The sequence below is a fragment of the Vicugna pacos genome, chromosome 21 (assembly GCF_048564905.1).
Source record: "Vicugna pacos chromosome 21, VicPac4, whole genome shotgun sequence".
NCBI lineage: Eukaryota > Metazoa > Chordata > Mammalia > Artiodactyla > Camelidae > Vicugna > Vicugna pacos.
This window is the reverse complement of record NC_133007.1, coordinates 31,606,078-31,625,572: the sequence shown is the minus strand read 5'-3', so window position 1 is coordinate 31,625,572 and position 19,495 is coordinate 31,606,078. Positions and strand designations below refer to the sequence as shown.

General features: G+C 49.2%; 1 protein-coding gene across 1 annotated transcript in view; it reads left to right on the top strand.

Moving 5' to 3' along the window:
• Positions 1-19,495, top strand: part of ZCCHC14 (zinc finger CCHC-type containing 14) — a 53,251-nt gene that overhangs the window by 21,048 nt on the left and 12,708 nt on the right. Inside the window, exons 2-4 of the mRNA XM_006212414.4 lie at positions 1,557-1,680; positions 10,566-10,639; positions 19,118-19,189. Of these exons, the coding sequence (XP_006212476.2) occupies positions 1,557-1,680; positions 10,566-10,639; positions 19,118-19,189 (270 nt within the window). The remainder of the gene's footprint in view (positions 1-1,556; positions 1,681-10,565; positions 10,640-19,117; positions 19,190-19,495) is intronic.

The window sequence follows — 19,495 nt, the reverse complement described above, 5'->3', positions numbered from 1 at the left end:
GGTTTACCTCCTGGAGTTATATAAACTTCCACGTTAATCAGACTGAACCAGTGTTGAGTTACTGAACCTGCGTGGCATCAGACCCATCGTCTCGTGCTGAGTGCACAGCAGGGAGGCGTCCCTGCTCCAGAGGCTGTGACAGAGGTGGGAGCAGAGGGGCTTGTGTGTGGTGGGAGATCTCACTGCAGCTCTGTCTGCGGAGGGCTGGGTGTCCTGGCTCCTCCAGGAGGCCAGTCCAGGTCCACCCTGTGGGAGTGGTGCCACCTCTGCCAGCCCCTCACCCTCTCTGCCCCTGCCTGGGGACCCAGGCCAGGCCTCCCACGGCAGGTGAGGGTCTGCGCTTGCTCCCACCTGGCATCCAGGTGATAAGGTAAACCAAGGACACGATGGCCAGAGAGCCTCAGGACACACCTGTCCCAGGTCGCCTCCGTATCTGCGGTGAGACTGAAAGTCACGCTTCTCTTTTTCCCAAGCCTTCTCCTTTCCTGGGTGTGCAGCACAGGGTTTCTCCACTTTTTAAAACCCATGTCTCTTTTGATAAACTTTAAAGTCTTAACTTTCCTCTGCTACCCTTTGAAATGTTGACATACATTAAATTGTGACTCTGAAGATGTTGAATCATTTTTCAGATTGGTAAAATTTTCGAATACTGGTCATTATTAAAGGGGAAAAAAAGAGAAGGTTATTGCCGCCACCCCCAAGAAAACTGCCTGTCTCCTGAGGTCACTGTGGTTGAGGCTTTGCGGCATCCTTCCGGGCCCTTACTGTTTCTTTGCACACAGTCACGTTCACCTTATACCCAAGGCAGGGGAGGGGAGGAGAGGACGACACCCCCGACTTGCTTTGGGAACGCGGTGTGCTCTGAGCCTTCTTTGCCGGCGCAGAGTATGGGGCTGTGGGCAGACAGCCCTTGGCTTGTCGGGTCTCATCGGTGGCCATTTAGGATGTTTTCAGCTTCTCGCCGTTGTAAATGCTGCAGCGAGCGCCCCTCCACACACACCTTTTTCACGTCTAAGTGCTTTGTATGATGGATTCCTAGAAATGGGATTGTGATGTAATTTTAGAACATGCTTTTTTAAATGTACCCCCAAATAGATCTAGTTGTATTCTATTCTTTATTGCTGTTTTTATAGAGTTTTATTTTTTTTTAAGATTTTAAAAAGACAGTGTTAAGTCTTGCTGTGTAGTTGATTATATAGGAAACTATATGATTTGAAGAAATGAAAAATAAAGTTCTGCCTTGAACGTAGGAATATAATTCATGACAGCTTGGTTGTCAGTTTCAACCCAGAAGAGTGGGTCCCGGCACTGGACATGAGCGCCCATGTTTGCTCAAACTGGGATGTTTTTCAATTTCAGTGGTAGATGGTGGATTGGTAAACTTTTTGTCTTTCGTAGGACAAAAGATCACTTTTTTTATTATTACACTAGTAATACATGTTTTATGAACAAATTAGGAACTGCAATAAACATAAATGACTTTTAAATAAAAACGAAAACCATTCCTTATGAACTAGTTGGAAGGGAATAAGATGATTCTGTTTCTGTCCCCTCAGGTCACTCCACGGACAGAGACCCCCGTCAGCAGCGTCAGTAATAGTTTGGAGAACGCCCTGCACACATCCGCACATTCCACTGAGGAGTCGCTGCCCAAGAGGCCCGGAGGAAAACACTCCAGAGGTGAGCCTGTCTGTCCGGGCTCAGAGGGAAGACGCGTCGGTGCAGAAAGGAGGCTTTTGTGATGATGTTTGGTTAAATGATTTCAGATCTTTTGAAAATGCTAGTCTTAGTAGAGTCTATTATTTGTGTAAATTCTACAGGTTATACCTGAATGTATCTTGGCTGTAAAAATTTCACATATTGGTGTTGGTTAAGGGGGGAAAAATGAAAGTTGTTGTGCCCTCTCCGCACCCCACACCAGAGTAAGTCCTAAGTTCTAGAGCAGCGCTACCTGTGGAACTTTCTACGGGAATGGTGTGTCCTCTCTCTTCACTCGCCCAGTCACCACCAGCCACACGTGCCTCTGAGCGCTTGAAATGTGGCTCATGCGACTGAGGACCTGAAATTTCCATTTCATTTCATTGCAGTTACGCAGCTCAGTGTGGACAGTGGCTGCCGTTTGGACATGCAGCTCTGGACAACAGGGCGGGTCTGGGAGGAGGCTGATCCTCCTTAGTTCTTGCGCATCTGACTTTGTGCAGCTGGTGAGCTGTGTGGCCTGAGGGAGCCTCGCCAGGAGGAGAGCGGGGGTCGCGTGTGAACCCCAAGACTGCAGGGAAGGGGAGGGCCAGGGCGTGTGGGCTGGTCCTGGTCTCTTCTGGACTGAGCCACCTCGTCAAGAGCCAAGTCCTTCTGGCCCGTCGCCTCTAGTCTCGGGCACAGATGCCGACTCCCCCGACTGAGGTCGGCGTCCGTGACCTCAGGCTGCACCCGAGGTGTGTATACACAGATGATGGGGTGTGAGACCATCCACTGTCCCTGCAGCCCTGGGGGCGCACAGTTAGCTCCTCCATCATGGTCCGCCAGAGGGACGGTCATTCTGAAGTCCGGCAGGGCTGCAGCTCCTGGGGTGGGTGTTGTCCCTCAGGAGAGGGTCCAGGTCCTTCTCTGAGTCACCAGGGAGACGTGCTTCCGGGTGGGGCCTTGCTTCCTTTATCCCCACCGTCCCCCATGGAAGCTGTGTCCTGTGCCCTCCCTGTCTTGAGGGCTGGCCTCTTCCTTGCCAGCGCTGCTTCCTCTGACCAGTTACCATGACCCCTCGTTCCTGTTTTTTAATGGAATTACAAATTATGTGGCTGTTCCTCTGTCCTTCCTCTCTAGCCTGTGTGCTGTGCTGGGCCGAGAGAGCAGGAAGGCGGGTCGGCAGTGGGGCCCTCGTTCTCTGTTCTCAGACATCGGTCTACCTAAAAACATCGTGAACCAAACGTGGTTCCTTGTCTGCAGTAATCTCCATGCGGTGGTCGTAGCACCTTGGCTCCTCTGCCCAGAATTTGACACGCAAGTTAGCTCGGTTTGTTGGTCACGTTTCCCCCAGCACTTTGCTGGGCCTAGGTTGCTGCTCTCCTGAAAGTCTGAAGCCACCCTGTCATTACAGTTTCCTTGATGTCTTTCCTGTATCCTACTTCTGTTTTGGATTTTCTCTGCTTCTTGGACGTCTTCAGTGACACAGTTTAACTTACAAAGAGTCACACTTCTGTATTTCTTCAGTGTGAAAGCTCACGGGACAGCAGTGAGGACAGTCTGAAACCCGACTGCCCCTGCCATGCAGAGTTCCGAGCTCATGAGTTAGCCTGCCTGGTCTTCCCGAGGACCCCGTGGGGCTTAGTTACACCCGATCCCTCTAACAACGAGCCCCACTCCACACGCAGGAGAGCCGAGTCACAGATGAGCAACATTCCTGAGACAAGCTGGGACCCCAGCCCCGAGCTGACACTCTCAGCCGCTTGTGTTAGGCGGAGGAGAACAGAAAAGGGAGGTCGGGGTGGGTGCTGGAAAGCACACATTGGGAAGTGAAGGCATGGCCTTTTGATCAGGACGGTTGATCGCGAAGGTGTTCAGGTGCAGGAGTAGGGGGAACAGTACAGCAGCCCCAGCGTCCGGCTCCAGTGGCAGGTGACTGACCGTGTGTTCCCTCTGGAGCCTCGAGTCACGCTGCCCGTCGAGCTCTGGGAGAGCGCTGCGTCACCCAGGCCCTGCCCCTCCTGAAACTTGGGGAAGCGTTCATAATGCACAGGGTGAGGTTGAAATTGCTTGTAATAATATTCTGAATGGAAGGAGTTCTGTGACTTTGTTCTTGGGCTTTGAGTAATTATTTTTTAAAATTACCCTTCTGTGAGACAGTGAAGGAAGCAGAGTTTCATTCAACTTAATTAAACTGCAGATCGTTTACCAGCAGTTTGGAACCTTTTCGGTCTCAAGACTCCTTTGCATTCTTAAAAAATTGTGAACAGCTCTTGTTTATATAGGTTATATCTATATTTACCATATGATAAATTAAAACAGATTTTTTTAACCTAAATAAATGCTTTGTGTCATGTGCCACTGAGGTTTTTTTGTTTGTCATGCAGCATTATTTTGATGAAAGCTAATAATTCAGTTAAGGTTGGATCCCAAGAGTCTTGTACTTGGTAAATAAAACTGAACTCCAAGAATTAAAACATGAATTCGAGTAAGGTAAGAATTACAGTGAAGCCAGATTCTAACCTGCCACTAGTGTATAACCGTTCTTGGGCTGCACGGGGGATTCTAATGTGCGCTTGGAATCGAGAAGCCCTGATAATTGTCATTTCTCTACTGCTCTGTATTCAACCTTTTATTATGAAGACTTTGAAATGTACAGTAAAGTTCAGAGGATCTTCCAGTGAACACCTGCCACCTAGATTCCAGTTTCGTTTTACTTTACTTCGTCCCTTGTCCACCCATCTCTCCATCCATCAAGACATTGCATTTTTTGATGCATTTCAAAGTAAGTCGTTTTTTTGGCTTTTTGCTACACCTTTGTGCATTATTATTACTGTTTTTTAACTGGTTGCTTGCAGCCTTCCTCAGCCAAGGATTTTCATTTGAACCACACAGAGCGCAGAGGTATTTGAGCAGCTCTTCTCTCAGTCCCTGAAGAGAATCTTGTTCTAGCATAGGGGTGGGGCTGATCCGGCCTTAATGGCTTCTCTGGGGCTGTGGGGCTTGGTTCCCTCCATGAAGCCCCTTTGAGATTCACAGAGAGGGATCACAGTGCACACCTGGAGCTTTTCAAGCTGTGCTGTGCGTTGGCAGTGAGCCGCTTCATGTAGAATGCAGCAGTTTTGCAGCTGTGCTGTTGGGCGATGTCCTGACCCCTGGGAGCAATTGTCAAAGCTCAGGAGTTTTTGTAGCCTCTTGATGTCACATCATTGATAGCAGGAGCTCAGCTCTGGTATTTGCGCCTTGGAAATCGGTAAATGCTACAAATTAGGGGCTGCTCCCCTACCCCGGCCAGTCATGCAACGTCTGCTAGGGCACCACTGGTGTGGTTCTCCTGCACCTGTGCTCTGTGCTGTCATTGTCATGTGTGCACCACGTATGCAGGACACACGCCACAGTCCCCAGCCCAGCTCCAGGAAGAGACCTTGCACCTCCAACTTGAGCGCCCCTCCCCGAAGCTGCCCTCGTGGTGACAAATCTGCTCTCACCCTCTTTGCTTGGCCTTGGTGGTCGCCCCTCTCCAGCCTCCATCCTCCCTTGGTTTCTTTGCTTTTTACATCGTGGAGCCTCACGCGTACAGAAGCTGTGCACCATGGGCTCCTGGTGGCGCTCAGGCGGGGCTGGCTTCTGTGCTGTGCTGTGGCCACTGCTGCTGTTAGTGACTTCCAGATCTGTGGGTCCAGCTGGGCCCCGAGTATTTCCACGGAGATGCCTGCTGGTACCTTAGACTGCATGTGGAGAGCAGAGCTGTTACTTTGTTACTTTGATGCGCTTCCAGGACTAGTGATTGATACCAACATTCAGGCACTCAGAGCAAAGGCCGGAGGGTCTCCCACGTGAGGGATCTCTACTCTCCCAGCCCTGACGACTCGGCCGTGTCTTCGGGTCCCCTGGCCACTGTCCTGATTCAGGCTGCCTGTGTTTCTCCTCTCCGGCCACCTTCCAGCCAGGCAGGCGGCGGCTGGATCATGGTTCCCGCCCTAGGAAGCTGCCGGGCATTGGTGGGAGCCACTGTGCCCCGTGCTCAGGACTCAGTGGCTGTGCCAAGGTCAGCCTGAGCCCGGCTGACTGCCCAGTGGGCTGGGGGCGGCCTGCCCGCCCTGCACCCTGACTGGACTCCCTGCTCTGGGACGGGGGCTGGGTCCTGGCCACACAGCCCTTCCCGTTGAGTCTGGCTCAGCAGTGCTCTGTGAACTTTGTCATACTTTTGTCAGTATGGCTGGTTGTGTCCCGTACACACCAGTGCTGGATGAAACGTTCACCTCAATACGTAAAGAAGCGAGTTCCTCAGGCCCCTAAATTCAGGGGCCACATCACTAACCATTAAAATGGAATATGGATTCGTTTCCTGTCTTTCCTACATTAGAAATGTCTCTTACCAGCTTTAAGTTTTCTGGATCATGTACTGCTTTGTTTGTATCTGTTTTTGGGGAACTAACACATCAAATACCGCAGGGTAACTAAATGATAAAAAAAAAATGGAAGGAAAAATAAACTGCAGTTCTTAAATGTAACATGACCTAAAAGGTGCAGGAAAGAGGACCGGCTGCCGCAGCGTCGTAGCAAGTGTGCAGTTTTTAACAGCAGGTGAAAGAAGCAGTGTTTTAAAACTCACTCCTGTCGACGCAGCCGACGAAGTGGAGGGAGACAGTGAGTTGACGTTTTAGGAGCATCATTATCCAGCTGAGTCTTCAGGAATAAAGGTTTTCGATTTTTTGATGGAAACTAGATTTCAGTGATAAAATTTTAAAAGAGGAAGCATCTTACAAGTTACTCTCTTCACCTTATGAAAGTGCTGAGTTCTGTTACGTAGAACTTGAGAGCAGAAGGTGTTTTGCTGGAAGTGATTTTTCAGTTTTCCCCTGTTATAAATAATACCCTTTTTACTCTGATTTCCTTTAGCATAGTTTTGGTGATTTTTGAATTGGTTTCTTTGGGCACATAGAATTAAGCTATTTAATAAAGATACATTAAAATCAAGTAACAGACGTATTTGGCAGAAAACTACCAACCACCCAGTTTTTTCCCAGAGGACTTCAGGGTAGAGAAGGAGAATGTTTCAGAAGAGTGACTCATTTCTGGGACTTAAAGCCATTGTCTATAGGTGTCTTGTTTGCTCAGCGCCAACTCGGCAGTCAGCTCTTGGGAATCCCTTGGAGGCGCTTGGCCGTGGAGGCGGCCCCCAGGCTGTGGCAGTGAAGTTCAGGGAGTGTATTCCTGTCCTGTGTGGCTGCTGGGTCAGTGGTCGCCCGGACAGCGTCTGTGACCGGCCTCTCAGGACGCCTGCTGGGCTGATACCATGGGGGGCTTTGTCCTGTCTCTGCTGCACAGGTCTCCTCCCTCTTCCCTCAGCTATGCTACGGTTTTAGTTTTTAAATTAGGTATTGATCCAATTACTAAAATGGTGGTTCAGTGAAATTACACATTGTAGTGAGAGCTGTGTGCTCTAACTTGTGAGATTTGAGGAGAATGCCTAGTGTACACCTTGAATGAGAAAAGGAGAAAAGCTTGAACACAGAAAATTTGAAAGGAAAAAGCACACTGTCTTTTTCCATCCCGCCACGAGAGCAGGCTGGCCGGCTTCGTGTCCCTTGTCCCCAGGGACGAGCCTGTGCTCAGGCTGGATCCCAGCCCCGTTTCTCCCCAGGTGGGCACTCCCGTCCTTCCCAGCCCCTCTCAGAGGGCTGTTCCCAGCCGCGGCCTGTTAGCCCCCAGGTCCCTGGTCCTGCTCATCCTGTCTTTGGCACTCTTCTCTCCCTTCCAGTGATGGGTGGACATCCAGCCCCTCAAGTTGACGCAGGTTTGCTTGCACTTTTCAGAAAGCAGTGGGACTTAGGGTGTGACTGTTAGATGACACTGAACAGTCTGCAGGGCTCACAAGGGCAGTGAGAGGAAGGGCCACTTTGCCAGAGGGCTTTATGTGTGTCGTTAGCAGGTATCTGTGTGCGCACAGGTGTGCGCTCTGAAACCATGAAACCACGCTGCGGGAGTGTGGGGGAAACTACCCGCAGTTCTGCCACCAGACACAGCTAACCCTGTCATTCTTAGTGACTTATCTGTAGTCTGGTTTTCTTTTCCATTTTAGACAACCATAGTCATGTTACAATACAAATCACAGTTTTTTCAGTTAGTATTACAAACATTTTTTCATGTTTCTATTTTTATAAGTGTGGTCTTTAATAGCTTCACAATTGAGAGCGTGCTTAAACATCTTTTAAGCCTCATCAAACGCCACCCGCCAGCAGGCCATCCTCTGTCCTGAGAGCCCTGCGTGACCCCGGCAATGCTGTCAGGGAGGGTGGTCCCTAGGGGAAGACTGGGGATGGGGTCCAAGCCGGCCTGGTGCGGGGAGGCCCGGAGCCTGCGGTGGCGAGGCCCTGACACGACCCCGCTCCGGAGGTCTGGCGGCCTAGAAGAGGTCTCACAGCCGTCTCAGTCCTGCGGTCCGGAACGTCTGTTTGAAAACAGCTGAGTAACACTCATCTGCTTCTCACATTTTCCTGTCCAAGTACGAGTCACTTCCCGCTCTCAGTCCAATTGGAGTTTTTTCTTTTTACTGTTTTTTCATAAGTCCTAATGTTCAGTCCTGGAACTTTTAGGTGCACTTTGGTGTGTGGCCCAGAAAACGCCGAGTACATTTTTCTGTATTCATTGACTTGGGTTTATTCTGTTGTTTAAAAAAGTAAAAGATCTGTGAGGTCATTGTGGGTAAGTTTTTTAAAATACTGGTTGGGAAAAACATAAAAGCTGTTTATTTGCTGACAGTCTGACGGAGGAAGTCAGGCAGGACTGTGAGTGGATTCACTGAGGGAAATACGGAGGTGCACAGCTTCTGAATGGAGCGTGTTCTTTGTTTTGCCAGAAAGGAAGCAAACTTTTTTTTTAGAGTAATTTCTTCCTGTAATGTGCTATTTTAAACTTAAAATACTCTAAGCCGAATGGGTTCTAGTGTCTCCCAAGATGCATGTCAACCTGGCGCAACTTTACAAAATTAGAGAGGAAAGTTCAGGGCGTGGAAGGTCTTTTCCCTGGCAGCCCATAGCCTCTGTGAGCGAGGAAGCTGGAGTGCGGCCCAGGGCACAGCACAGCAGTTGTTGGTTAGAGCAGGGACTGGCACGTGTTTTCCTGCAAAGATCCCGACAGTCAGTATGTCCGTACGTGGGAGGTGAACGTTGACTTGGCCCCACCATGGGCTCTGCTGGCGAGGGGCAGAGCGCAGCCACGGACGCACAGAGCCACGGTGGGGCTGAGCACTGTGACACAGAGGCCGCCTGTGGTCGGTCTGCCCGTGCCTGGCTTCGAGCAGCGCCGTGCAGTAGAACTCCCTGCCCACCCACGGGTCTGTCTGTGCTCTGCAGTGCGGTAGCCACTAGCCATGTGTGGCTGCCAAGCACTTAAAATGTGGTTAGTGCGACCAAGGAATTAGATTTTTAATTTTATTCAATTGTAATTAATACCAATTTAAATGGTCCCGTTTGGTCATTGGCTGCAGTGGTGGGCAGTGCAGTGTTAGAACCTTCCTTCAGGCCTGGTGCACAGAGCTGCTTGTTCTCTTTTGTTCTTGTCTCTGCTCAGACACATTAAGGGAGGAAAGAGTTCTGTGGCCAAAGAAATTGGGAATTGTGGTTAATAAAAATAGATTTATTTGTTGCAGGACTTCTCAGAGCCTTTAATATGCTAATATATACACGTGTGGTCTAGAAAAAGGAATTTCTCAGATTTTTCCTCAAACTTTTGACCACAAAACTTGCTGAAGGTGGCCCTGAACATCCTACAGAATGATGCTCCTTGGAGAAGACTGGGTGGTACAGCCACCAGGAGGTGGGACGTCTGCACGACGTGTAACGTAGTAGTTTGGAGGAGTTATGTCCAGTTTGTCGAATTAGACAGTAACCTTTTGAAGACCTATGGGACTCCCCACAGCCAGGCAGCCTGTAGAAGCCCTGGGAAGAAGTAGCTCAGGAAGGTGTGTGTGCTGGTCGTGGGGTAGAATCTCCCTTGGTCGCCAGGGTTTTTCTGAGTTTTCCAGGAGAGCTGGGCTGTTGGACTGTCTGTGCCTGACAGAAACCCATAAGCTTGAAAAATTCGTTCAACTAGTACTTTAGGAACATTAGTGTTTGAATCAGAAATAGGACACACATGCCTTAACGTGGCTGGGGAGTTTGGAGACTGCATCACGTTGTATTTTCAGCAGATATTTGTGCTCAGATATTTGCATCTTACAGACTTAATTTGCATCTTCAAACTTAAGCACTTGAAGACATCATTGTATCATTTTCTTTCTGAGGAGAAAAAGATGCAGGGATGTGTGAAAAGGTGTGGGGAGGCAGACGGCCCCGGGGCTCTGGCGGTGCGGATGCGGGGGCTTTCCTGGTCACCATGTGCCTCTGCCCTGTCCTGCCTGCAGGGGCAGCCGGGGGACGGGCGGTGTCTCTTCCACAGCCGCTGTCCTCATTACCTCCAGCCTGGCCCTGTCCCCAGGGAGAGCTGAGAAGATTCCATGAGAGACCCTGGGCCGCTGGGACTAAAACGGTCACAGTTGAAAATGTTGCGCGTTCGCTTTCTGAAACAGAAATTAGAGCAGATCATAACTGGTCTTCAGTGGTGATCATGGTCTGTGCTCACGCGCGTTCAGATAAGCGTATGTTCTCTTTTCAAGCACCATTCTCTTTCTTTTCTATAATTTGGGAGTTTTGCCTGGTTTTTCTGTTCAACTGTTAAATTCCCCTCCCTTCCTGAGCGCAGAGAACGCGGCACTGGGTGCGGGAGTCGCCCAAACGCTGATGATGTATTGATGCAGACTAATCACGCGTACTTCAAGCTTTCATTTCATTTTTATAATTTTGTTTGTTGTTTGTTTTGTTTTGTTTTGTTTGCTTTTACAGTGAGTGTTGAAAAGATAGACCTGAAGGGATTATCACACAAAAAAAATGAAAGAAATGTTGAATGTTCCTTTGAGGTAAGACACTAAGTTTTTTTTTCCCCTTTGCTCCTTTAAGGGATAGGAAAGAAACTTTTTCCACGAATAGATACTTTTGTTTATCTAAATAAAAAACGGGTCTTTTTGCAAAGCACTGTGCCAGTGCTGTGGGAGGTGGAAGTAGGGGCTGGACCATCTCCACGGTGGGCTTGTCAGGCGTCTGGCCTGTGGGACTGCAGCCTGCACGGGGGCCGGGGGGAGGCGGGGGGGCAGGCTTCAGCCAGCCTGGAGTCAACAGTCCAGTTCTGTCCCTGTTGGCTGTGTGGCCAAGGACAGGGCTGAACTTCTCTGTGCCCCGCACCTCCACGCAGTTGAAGAGGGTGGGATTTGGGAGAGAATTAAATGAGACAGCCCATTCAAGGCACTCAGTATGGGGTCTGGACTCAGTAAATGCCTGCAGAGATGGGCTCTTCTGTACCCAGTGGACAGCAGGACTCCTTGGTCTGCGTGGGGAATGTTCTTGAGACTGACACACTCAGCTGCTGGTGATTGGTCACCAAGGTCGGCCACAGTGGAGGATTGTCAAAATTGAGACACACAGTGTGTTGGGGTTAGAGACCCTATGACACAGTGGCTGAAAGGAGGACAGACTACACAAGGAGGAGCCTGGGGCTGGGTGTGGCAGCTGTGCTTTGTCGCGCCCGCAGGGGTCCCAGCTCCCTATACCTGCTGCTTTGACAGCCCCGGGAGGTGGCCTTTAGCCTCGCGGTCCAGGATGGCAGCTAGGGATCCAGTCCTCACATTTTCATTCCATGCAACATTCTAAGACACTGGATGAAGAGAAGGGTGAAAGGTTACTTTTATCTTTAAAGGAATATTCCTGAAAAACAGCCACTAGACATTTACGCTCATGTTTTATTGGTCAGAGTTAGTTTCATGGTCCCGCTTAGCTGTGGAAGAAGTATTCTGGCCGGCTGTGTCCCCAGAGTTGTTACTCACCCGTCACATTGTGCGAGGTCCTCCTTTGACCACTTGCATCATTGGGAACCAACTGATGAGGAAGATCTGCTTCCAGCATTACTGGAGACTTTTCTCAGGAATGACGGTTTCTGGTTAGTATTTAGTGTGTGTGCTGCCTGCAGTTCACTAACTTTTCAGAGTGCAGCAGTGTCAAAGTCCTCTAAATACTTTCACTACTACAGGGATAAAATCTTCGTTTGATTTGGGAGGTGCTACATCGTGCCAGTCAGTCGCTATGCCACAGATGTGACTTTTTTAAAAGTACAGGAAAGACTTCCCTTCCGTCTTGGAGGTTGTTAAAGCGTGTGACTGGCGCCCAGGTATCAGCGCCTAGAGGCTTCCAGGCCTGGTAGAGGTTGGAGAGCCCAGCGAGTCCCCGAAGCCCTGGGCACGTTTTCTCCTCCCTCCTCAGGCTGCCTCTGGCTGTCAGGTGTCCCCTGCGGGGCTGAGGCGGGGCGTGGTCCCCCTGCAGACGGGCTGCCTGTTTGGGGACTGCTGAGCACAGGCCCTCTAGGGCCGACACCCCACTCTCAGGCTGCCTGATCGTGCTGGGCTGGGATTCGCCCTGGTCCTCGGCCCCATCACCTGGGGTGAGGGAGATGGGCTTGTCCAGCCTGAGCTGCGGAGGCTGCGCACAGGTGGCTGCTGGGCAGCCTCTCTGTAGAGAAGTGAGCTCTGGCAGAGGAGACACGTGGTCTCGCACGGCCTCTCCCTGGAGGAGGAGCTTGGGACCAGGATGGGAGGCAGCAGCCTGGCCGGGTGGGGACATCCTGGGTCTTCAGAAGAGAAACTAGATGATCCCAGAGCGGGCCTGGAGCCTGCGGGCCAGTCACAGCACGGAGGTAACTGTCACATGAGGCCAGCCTGCAGCACAGGACGTTTCTGACCCCTCACATGGCTGAGCGGAATGAAGCGCCTTATTAGCAGTTAAGGAAGAAGCTTCGATTATCTGAAAAGCTTACTTTTCCTGATGTGATAACTGATTTAAAAAATCCTTGTGTTTAGGAAAGTAATAATCCTTCACTAGCCAGCAGTGCAACTAGGTTTCCTTTTAGGGCACTAACTTGATCTGCCCTAAGGAGTTTATAGCCAAACTGCATTTGTTGGATGGTAATTTGAGGCACAAAAGAAAGATAATATCAGCATTAAAAAAATCTGTTTTCTTATTTCTAAAGCGCATTGTTCATTTGCACAGCTTAAACTGTGTGCTTGTTCTGTGCAGGTGAGTTGTACTCTCCTACTGGCAAACAAGTGGCTGCTTGTAGGGGCCTGGTGCGCAGTATGCATGTGCCTGGGTTCCGGACTCCTGTCACAGCAGAAAAATGAGCTGCCGTGTGGTTTGATGGCTCCTGGAGTTTACCCGCAGCCACTGTAGCTTGCTGGGGTCAGAACTACAGTTCTGGAAAGAGGCAGAACTGGTGGGCAGGCGTCTTCACACCTTTGTTGAGAATCGCTTGACCGTAACCGTGTGGGTTACTTCTGGACGCTCACGTCCATTGACCTGTGGAGGTGCTCTGCCAGTGCCACGCTGTCTTGAGCACTGCAGCTGTAGGGCAGACTGTAAGTTAGGGAGTGTGAATCCTCTGAGGTCTGTTCTTCTTTGTCAGTGTTGTCCTGGCTCTCCTGGGCAACCTGCACGTGGATTTCAGGACCAGCTGGTCAGCTCTGGCGCCAGCGCCAGCAGCAGCTCAGGCTCCTGCTGCCTGTTGCTTTGTGCTCGGGTGGCCCCTGGGGGCTCGGGGGCCAGCGGTGGTGATGGTGTTGTCCCTTGGGCCAGGCTTCGTCTGCTTCAGGCTAAGAGCCCCGCATGCCGCACCATCCTGGTCAATTGATTATTGACAAAGGTACAAAGGCAGTTCAGTGAAGAAAGGACGGTCTTTTCAACAGATGGTCCTGGAGCAGACAACCATATGAAAAAAATGAACCTTGATCAATCAAACCTCACGCCTTATACAGAAATTAACTCAAAATTGATCACAGACCTAAGTGTAAAACCTAAAACTATAAAACTTCTAGAAGAAAGCATAGGAGAAAACTTTGTGACTTAAACAGAAAAATATTTCTTAGATAAAATACCAAAAACATGATTCATAAAAGATAAAATGAATGAATTAGACTTCATCAGAATTTAAAACTTGCTCTTTGAAAGGCACCGTGGATAAAATGAAAAGACAAGCCACAGAACTAGGAGCAAAATACTTGTAAAGTGCATGTCTGATAAAGGATTTGTATTCAGACTATTAAAAGGACTCTCAGAACTCGGTGATGACACTATAACCCAATGATAATAGGCTGCGGATTTGAACATTTTACCAAGGAGGATGTATGGATGGCAGGCCGCACATGTGAGCAGGTGTTCAGTGTCATTAGTCATTAAGAAAACACCGAGTAAATCCACAGTGAGACAATTCTCTGTGCCTGTCAGAGTGGCTGAAATCAACAAGAAACCACCCACCAGCCGCTGGCAGACACGTGGCGGGACCGGGAGTCTCCCACACTGCCAGTGGGAGGGTGAAATGGTGGCACTACTTGGGAAAACAGTTTGGCAGGTTTTAAAAGCGTTAAACATGTCCCTAAAATGTGACTCCTCAGTTCTGCTCCTAGGTAAATGCCCAAAGGAAACCAAAGCGTATGTTCACACACAGATTTGTACATGAATGTTTATAACAGCTTTGTTTGTAACACCCCAGATATTCGTTACCAAGAGAATCGATACGTAAACTGTGGTATCATGTCCATACAGTGGGGCGTTCAGAGTAAAGGGGAGTGAATTACTGATGGCTGAAACTCAGTAATTGTGCTGTGTGAAAGAAACCAGAACCCCAACCCCACAAAAACAGAGTTTATATTGTATGGGCTTATTTATATAAATTTTTTAAATGCAAACTAATCTTCAGTGACAGCAGATCAGCAGCTCCCTGGGAAAGGACAGGAGGAAACTTTGAGGGTGGTGTTATGTTCGTTATATTGATCAGTGAGCGTGATGGTTTGATGGATGTATACATGTCAGAACTGATTAGATTCTATGCTTTAAATACATGCATGTCATTGTCAGTTGTAACTCAAAACGTCTTTTGTTTGGTTTTTTGTGGAGGGTAGTAATTAGGTTTGTTTGTTTTTTTAATGGAGGTACTGGGGATTGAACCCAGGACCTTTTGTGCATGCCAAGCATGCTCTCTACCACTGAGCTATACCCTGCCCCCTAAAGCTTTTTTTTTCGATTACTGAGAATTAAACCTTTATTTTTGTCTATAGAGCCCTAAATAACGAGGCTAAATAAATTGTCCTTTAGATAGGTTGTCTTTTAAACATGGAAATAAATAGCATTGTACTGTGACCAGAACAGCAAAGAACCGTGAGGAGTGTCTGTCCTGCCGCAGTGAGGTGCAGCAGTCTGTTGCTAATAGTACGAAGGCTCGAGAGACAGTCCTCTCCGACAGCTTTCACTAATTCAGGGAGAAGTCAGTGAGCCCGTCCCCCGACCCCGTTTTCTCAGCCTTGTTTATCTCTCGTTTTAACTTTTGTAACATATCATTCTTTTCCAGGATACAAATGAAAGGTTACTATTTTACAGGAAGACATAAGTTTGAGTTTCCTGTTCTTTTTCATGGAGTTGATTTTGTTTTTGCTGAAGTGTAATTGCTAGTTACTAGTTATTGAGGAAATCAAATCAGTATACAGGAAGCAGATGACAGAATCTTTTAAATTGTAAAATCAGCTTGTATCTGTGTACATGGGAAATGTCCAGATTTTACCAGCTTTTCCCAAATTCACTGTTTAGTTATTCACTGTTGAATAACTAAGGTTTAAAAAAAAACTTCTGTAATGCTGTACACCAGAAGTTGACACGTTGTAACTGACTGTACTCCGACAAAGAAAGAGAATTCCAAACACACACACAAAACTTACTTAAAAAAAATATTTATTACACATGAAGGACAGGGAGGGGAAAAACATGGAGAGATTTACTGAGACCTTCGAAATGCCCAGCAGACTGGAGTGTTTACTGACTCTGAAAGAACTGTGGAGCAGCATCTAATAATGACTTTTAAAAACCCACCCTTTTTACGCTATTCTTCATCAAGAACCCAGACGTTACATTTTAGTGCTGTATCTTTTCTTTAAAAGTTTGCTTTTTCATCTCAAAACAATCTTAACTGCTCTGAGTATTTTAGCACTGTTAGCTAAGGATGAGTTTTGGCAACTGTTTTTTAATTTGTTTTTGTTCTCATCCCCTCTGTGCGTGCAGAGAGCCCGTTAATCCTGCACACGGCACCAGGAGCACGAGGCACCACTCCTTTTGGTACCTCCCTCAGTGGCTGTGTGATACGCAGCCTGACTGTGTGAAGACTGTAGGTACTGGAGCCGTATGGCCTGTGCTTAGTGCTTTTCCTTTCTGGTCCTTTGTTTTACCTGCAGTTCCCTCTTCTTGTCTGGTTATTTGTTGCTTGGGGAAAAGTACCTATAACACAACTTCAGTCCTAAAGTTGCCCTGATTGTTTTCGGCTGGTCTCCCCTTTGGAGCTGTGGCCCTGCTGGGCTTGACCTGGGCTTGACGGGCTTCAGCCTGGGGTGGCCTCTCCTGTAGGGCTGCGGGGTCCCCCTCCTCGGGCCCCAGTCATCTGTTGTCTTGGGCTAGTGTCTGCTCTCGTAGTTTCTTAGAAGGAGTACCGGGGAGGTACAGTTTCTGTGCCTGTGCCTGTTTGGAAATGACATGTGCCTGAGAGTACAGTTCTGGATGGGCGTCATGCTTCCTTAGGAGCTTGTCCTTTGGTTTTTGTTTTTTTTTTCCCCCTCTATTTTCTTTTCCTTTGATTTTTTTTTTTGATCTACCCTATGGAAGATTTTCTCATCTTCCATCTCTTGAACTAAATTTTCCACTTCTGTCCCATTTTCAGTTACGAAGGACTCTTGTTCACTGACCATTCTTTTTTCATAGCATCCTGTTCTTGGCTATGCTTGCTTCTCTTAATTCAGAGACTATTAGTGATAGTTTTGAGGTTTTGTTTTTTTTTTTAAGTTTCCTTTTCTGCCCCTGGTCTTGTTCTGTGTGACTGCTCGCCTGTCTTCGTGTTCTGCTTCAGAGCTCCTCAGTGGCCTGGTGGCGGGTCTGGTGGCGCTGGGCCACCTGCTCACTTTCTGGGCGCAGCATGAGCGGTGGGCAGGAGCCTTGCCCAAGCTGTCTCCTGTGCGAGTGCAGGGAGCTCCGCTTCTTGTGCTCAGACAGTGGGTGCTGAGACTGAGTTGGGAAGTGAGTCAGAGGAATCAGGCTGGCAGTGTGAAGAAATCCTGAGTGTGACTTACCTGTTTTGTGTGTATTTTGCTTTCTTGTGTACGTTTGAGACAGGCTGAGACCTGTCTCAGCGAGCCTCAGCGGCTCTTTGAGGACGCACAGGTGAGGGAGAAATACCTGCCATCCTTTGGTTAGCAGTGCTTCTTCTTGGTGCAGAAGACAGTGGGGACGTGTGTGCTTGCTGCCATCTTAGGCTTGACGGAACACGTGCCCCTGGCCCCTGGCGTGACATGAGGCTGTTCTCCCATAGCCATGCCCTCCTGGGGCCTGTCCCCTCCCCTGGCGCAGGCGGGTGGGTGAAATAAACCCGCAGCAGCTGTGGAGGGTAGTGGTGCTGAATTCAGCTTGGAAGTGGACCCCTGCTGTCCAGTCCTTGCTTTCTCTCTGCCCTTGGCTGAAGCGTTAGGTCCACTTGGAAGTGAAAGAAAAATGTATCAGGAGTAGACAACCTGGAGTATTTGTACCTGTTTAAATACACAGCTGTCAGGGAAGCAGATTGACTGTTGCAGCGCAGAATGGTCTGTCCACACTGCACTCACTGTTTGGGTGTTGGATTTCATTTTTAGCTGGGTGAGGATGCATTCATGTGATGTGAATGCAGCGCATTTTACTTTGGAAAACACACGTCGTCAGCGGTGCTTCGAGTCATGCATCTAATGTTAGAGAGTTCTCACCTTTAATCATGGGTATTACCGGCGCTTTATGTGGGTAGCAGCTCACTCTCCCCCAAACTTCTTTTTAGTGTTATTATAAGATTTGATTACTTCAGACAGAAAAAGATGGTTTAGGTATTTTCGTTTTAGCGTAGGTAGAGCTTGGATGGCACAGCACGCTCATTCAAGGAACGCCAGCACTTGCCTTGGTGAATTCTGGGAGGCGCTGGGAATTCGGAGATGAAGAAGGGAGGTCCTTTTCCTTGCCTGGCTTGTATTTTACCGGAGCTTGATGAAACTGACACCTTAGTCATTGTTTCGTGGTGTGACAGCTACCGGAAGAGAAAGGGACTCTGAATTTCAGCAGACAGGAGAGTCGGCCAGCCCCTCGGGCCCAGGGAGACGGTCAGCAAACACGCTGCGCTGCTTCTCAGTAGGTGAGGGTGGGTGAAGGGGGCAGGAGAGTTATTTGATATCTCCAAGCTCTGTTTTCTCTAAATCAGTGCAAATATAATGCTTTCCTTTTGGTAATAAAGTATAGTGGTCATGTTGTTTCCTGACTTGAAATCCTCCAGTGGCTTCTTGTAGATTTTAGGCAAAAGATCCTCTTTCATAGTTTAACCGTCCTTGTTCTGGGCCCTGCCCCCCTCCCACCCCGTCCCCTGTCTGTCTCGCTCTCCTGAGTTCAGCTCGTGCCCTCCTCAGAGCAGGACAGCCCTGTGACAGGCCCCGTGCTCACTCCCTTCTCCCTCGTCCTGGTAGTGAACATTGTGGTAAGTGCTGGGAAGCCCGAGGAGGAAGGGCCAGCACCCCAGGGAGCTTGCAGTCCCTTTGGGAAGACGGACTTTGTGGAGTCATGGAATAAAGCCACTCGCTGTCAGAGGTGCAGGCAAGGGAAAGCAGACATCCCGGGCTCTGCAGAAGCTCTTCCAGAGAGACCTCTCTGTGAGCCCCCCGGATTCTTCCCTCGCCACCTTGTGATGGAAGGTTTTCTCTGCCCTTCTGGTGCTGACCGCCCTGGCCTGTGGCTCCTGGTTCACCCCCACGCTACCCCCAGTTCTGTCAGATGCCCGAGGGCAGGGCCCTTGCTCCATCTCACCGAGCGCCCCTAGCACCCAGCGTGTAGTGAGCACTTCCTGTGGGGAGAAGTGAGCTCGTTCCTGACAGGTTCTTGATTCCGCACCCAGAGAGTCACGTAGACTGACCTCAGGAGAGGAGGTCCGCCTGAGATGAGGTGTCCTGGTTCACACACGCCTTTGAGATCATCAGTGCCTTTGTAGAACTTTGAGAAGGAAGCCTTAGACCCCATGCTTGAGTAAGTCAGGGATATTTGAATAATTGCACAGACTAGGAAGTCAAGCTTCGGTGGACTTGAGCTCCGTGAACAGTCTTGGTAGCAGGTCAAAGGTACATGAGCAGTCCACTCACAGGGCAGGAGGGCTTGTCATGCTGCTGCACCTGTACCAGCCGCCAACACCTGGACAGGGCTGCTGTGCACTAAGTATGTGGTGGTGTCTGTTTTTAAGGCTTGTTTGTTTATTTGTTTTTAAGGTCTTGTGGTCTGATTCTTCAGTAACATCAGTAACCAAATCTTCCTCTGAAGTGACGGAATTTATCTCAAAGGTAAGTTGATTTAAGGGCTCTTGTCAAAATCTAAAGGGTCTCATTCCCCGCGGGTGGCAGTCCTGCAGAGGATCTTGCGTGGTTGCTTCCTTCAGCTCGAGAGGTGCCGGCAGTCCCCCCTTTCTGCCGTCCAGTCCAGGTCCTCCCTGAGAGGCGTGCTGCATGAACGCCGGGTCCTGAGGGCCTTGCCCGCGCTCCCTGCGCAGGGGCGTGCCTGCCGGAGTGGGGTCGGGGACTTCACTGCTTCCACTTATATCTTTTATCTGTTTGTATTGGATTTTCCTGTTCATTTTTATCTTTTTTTTT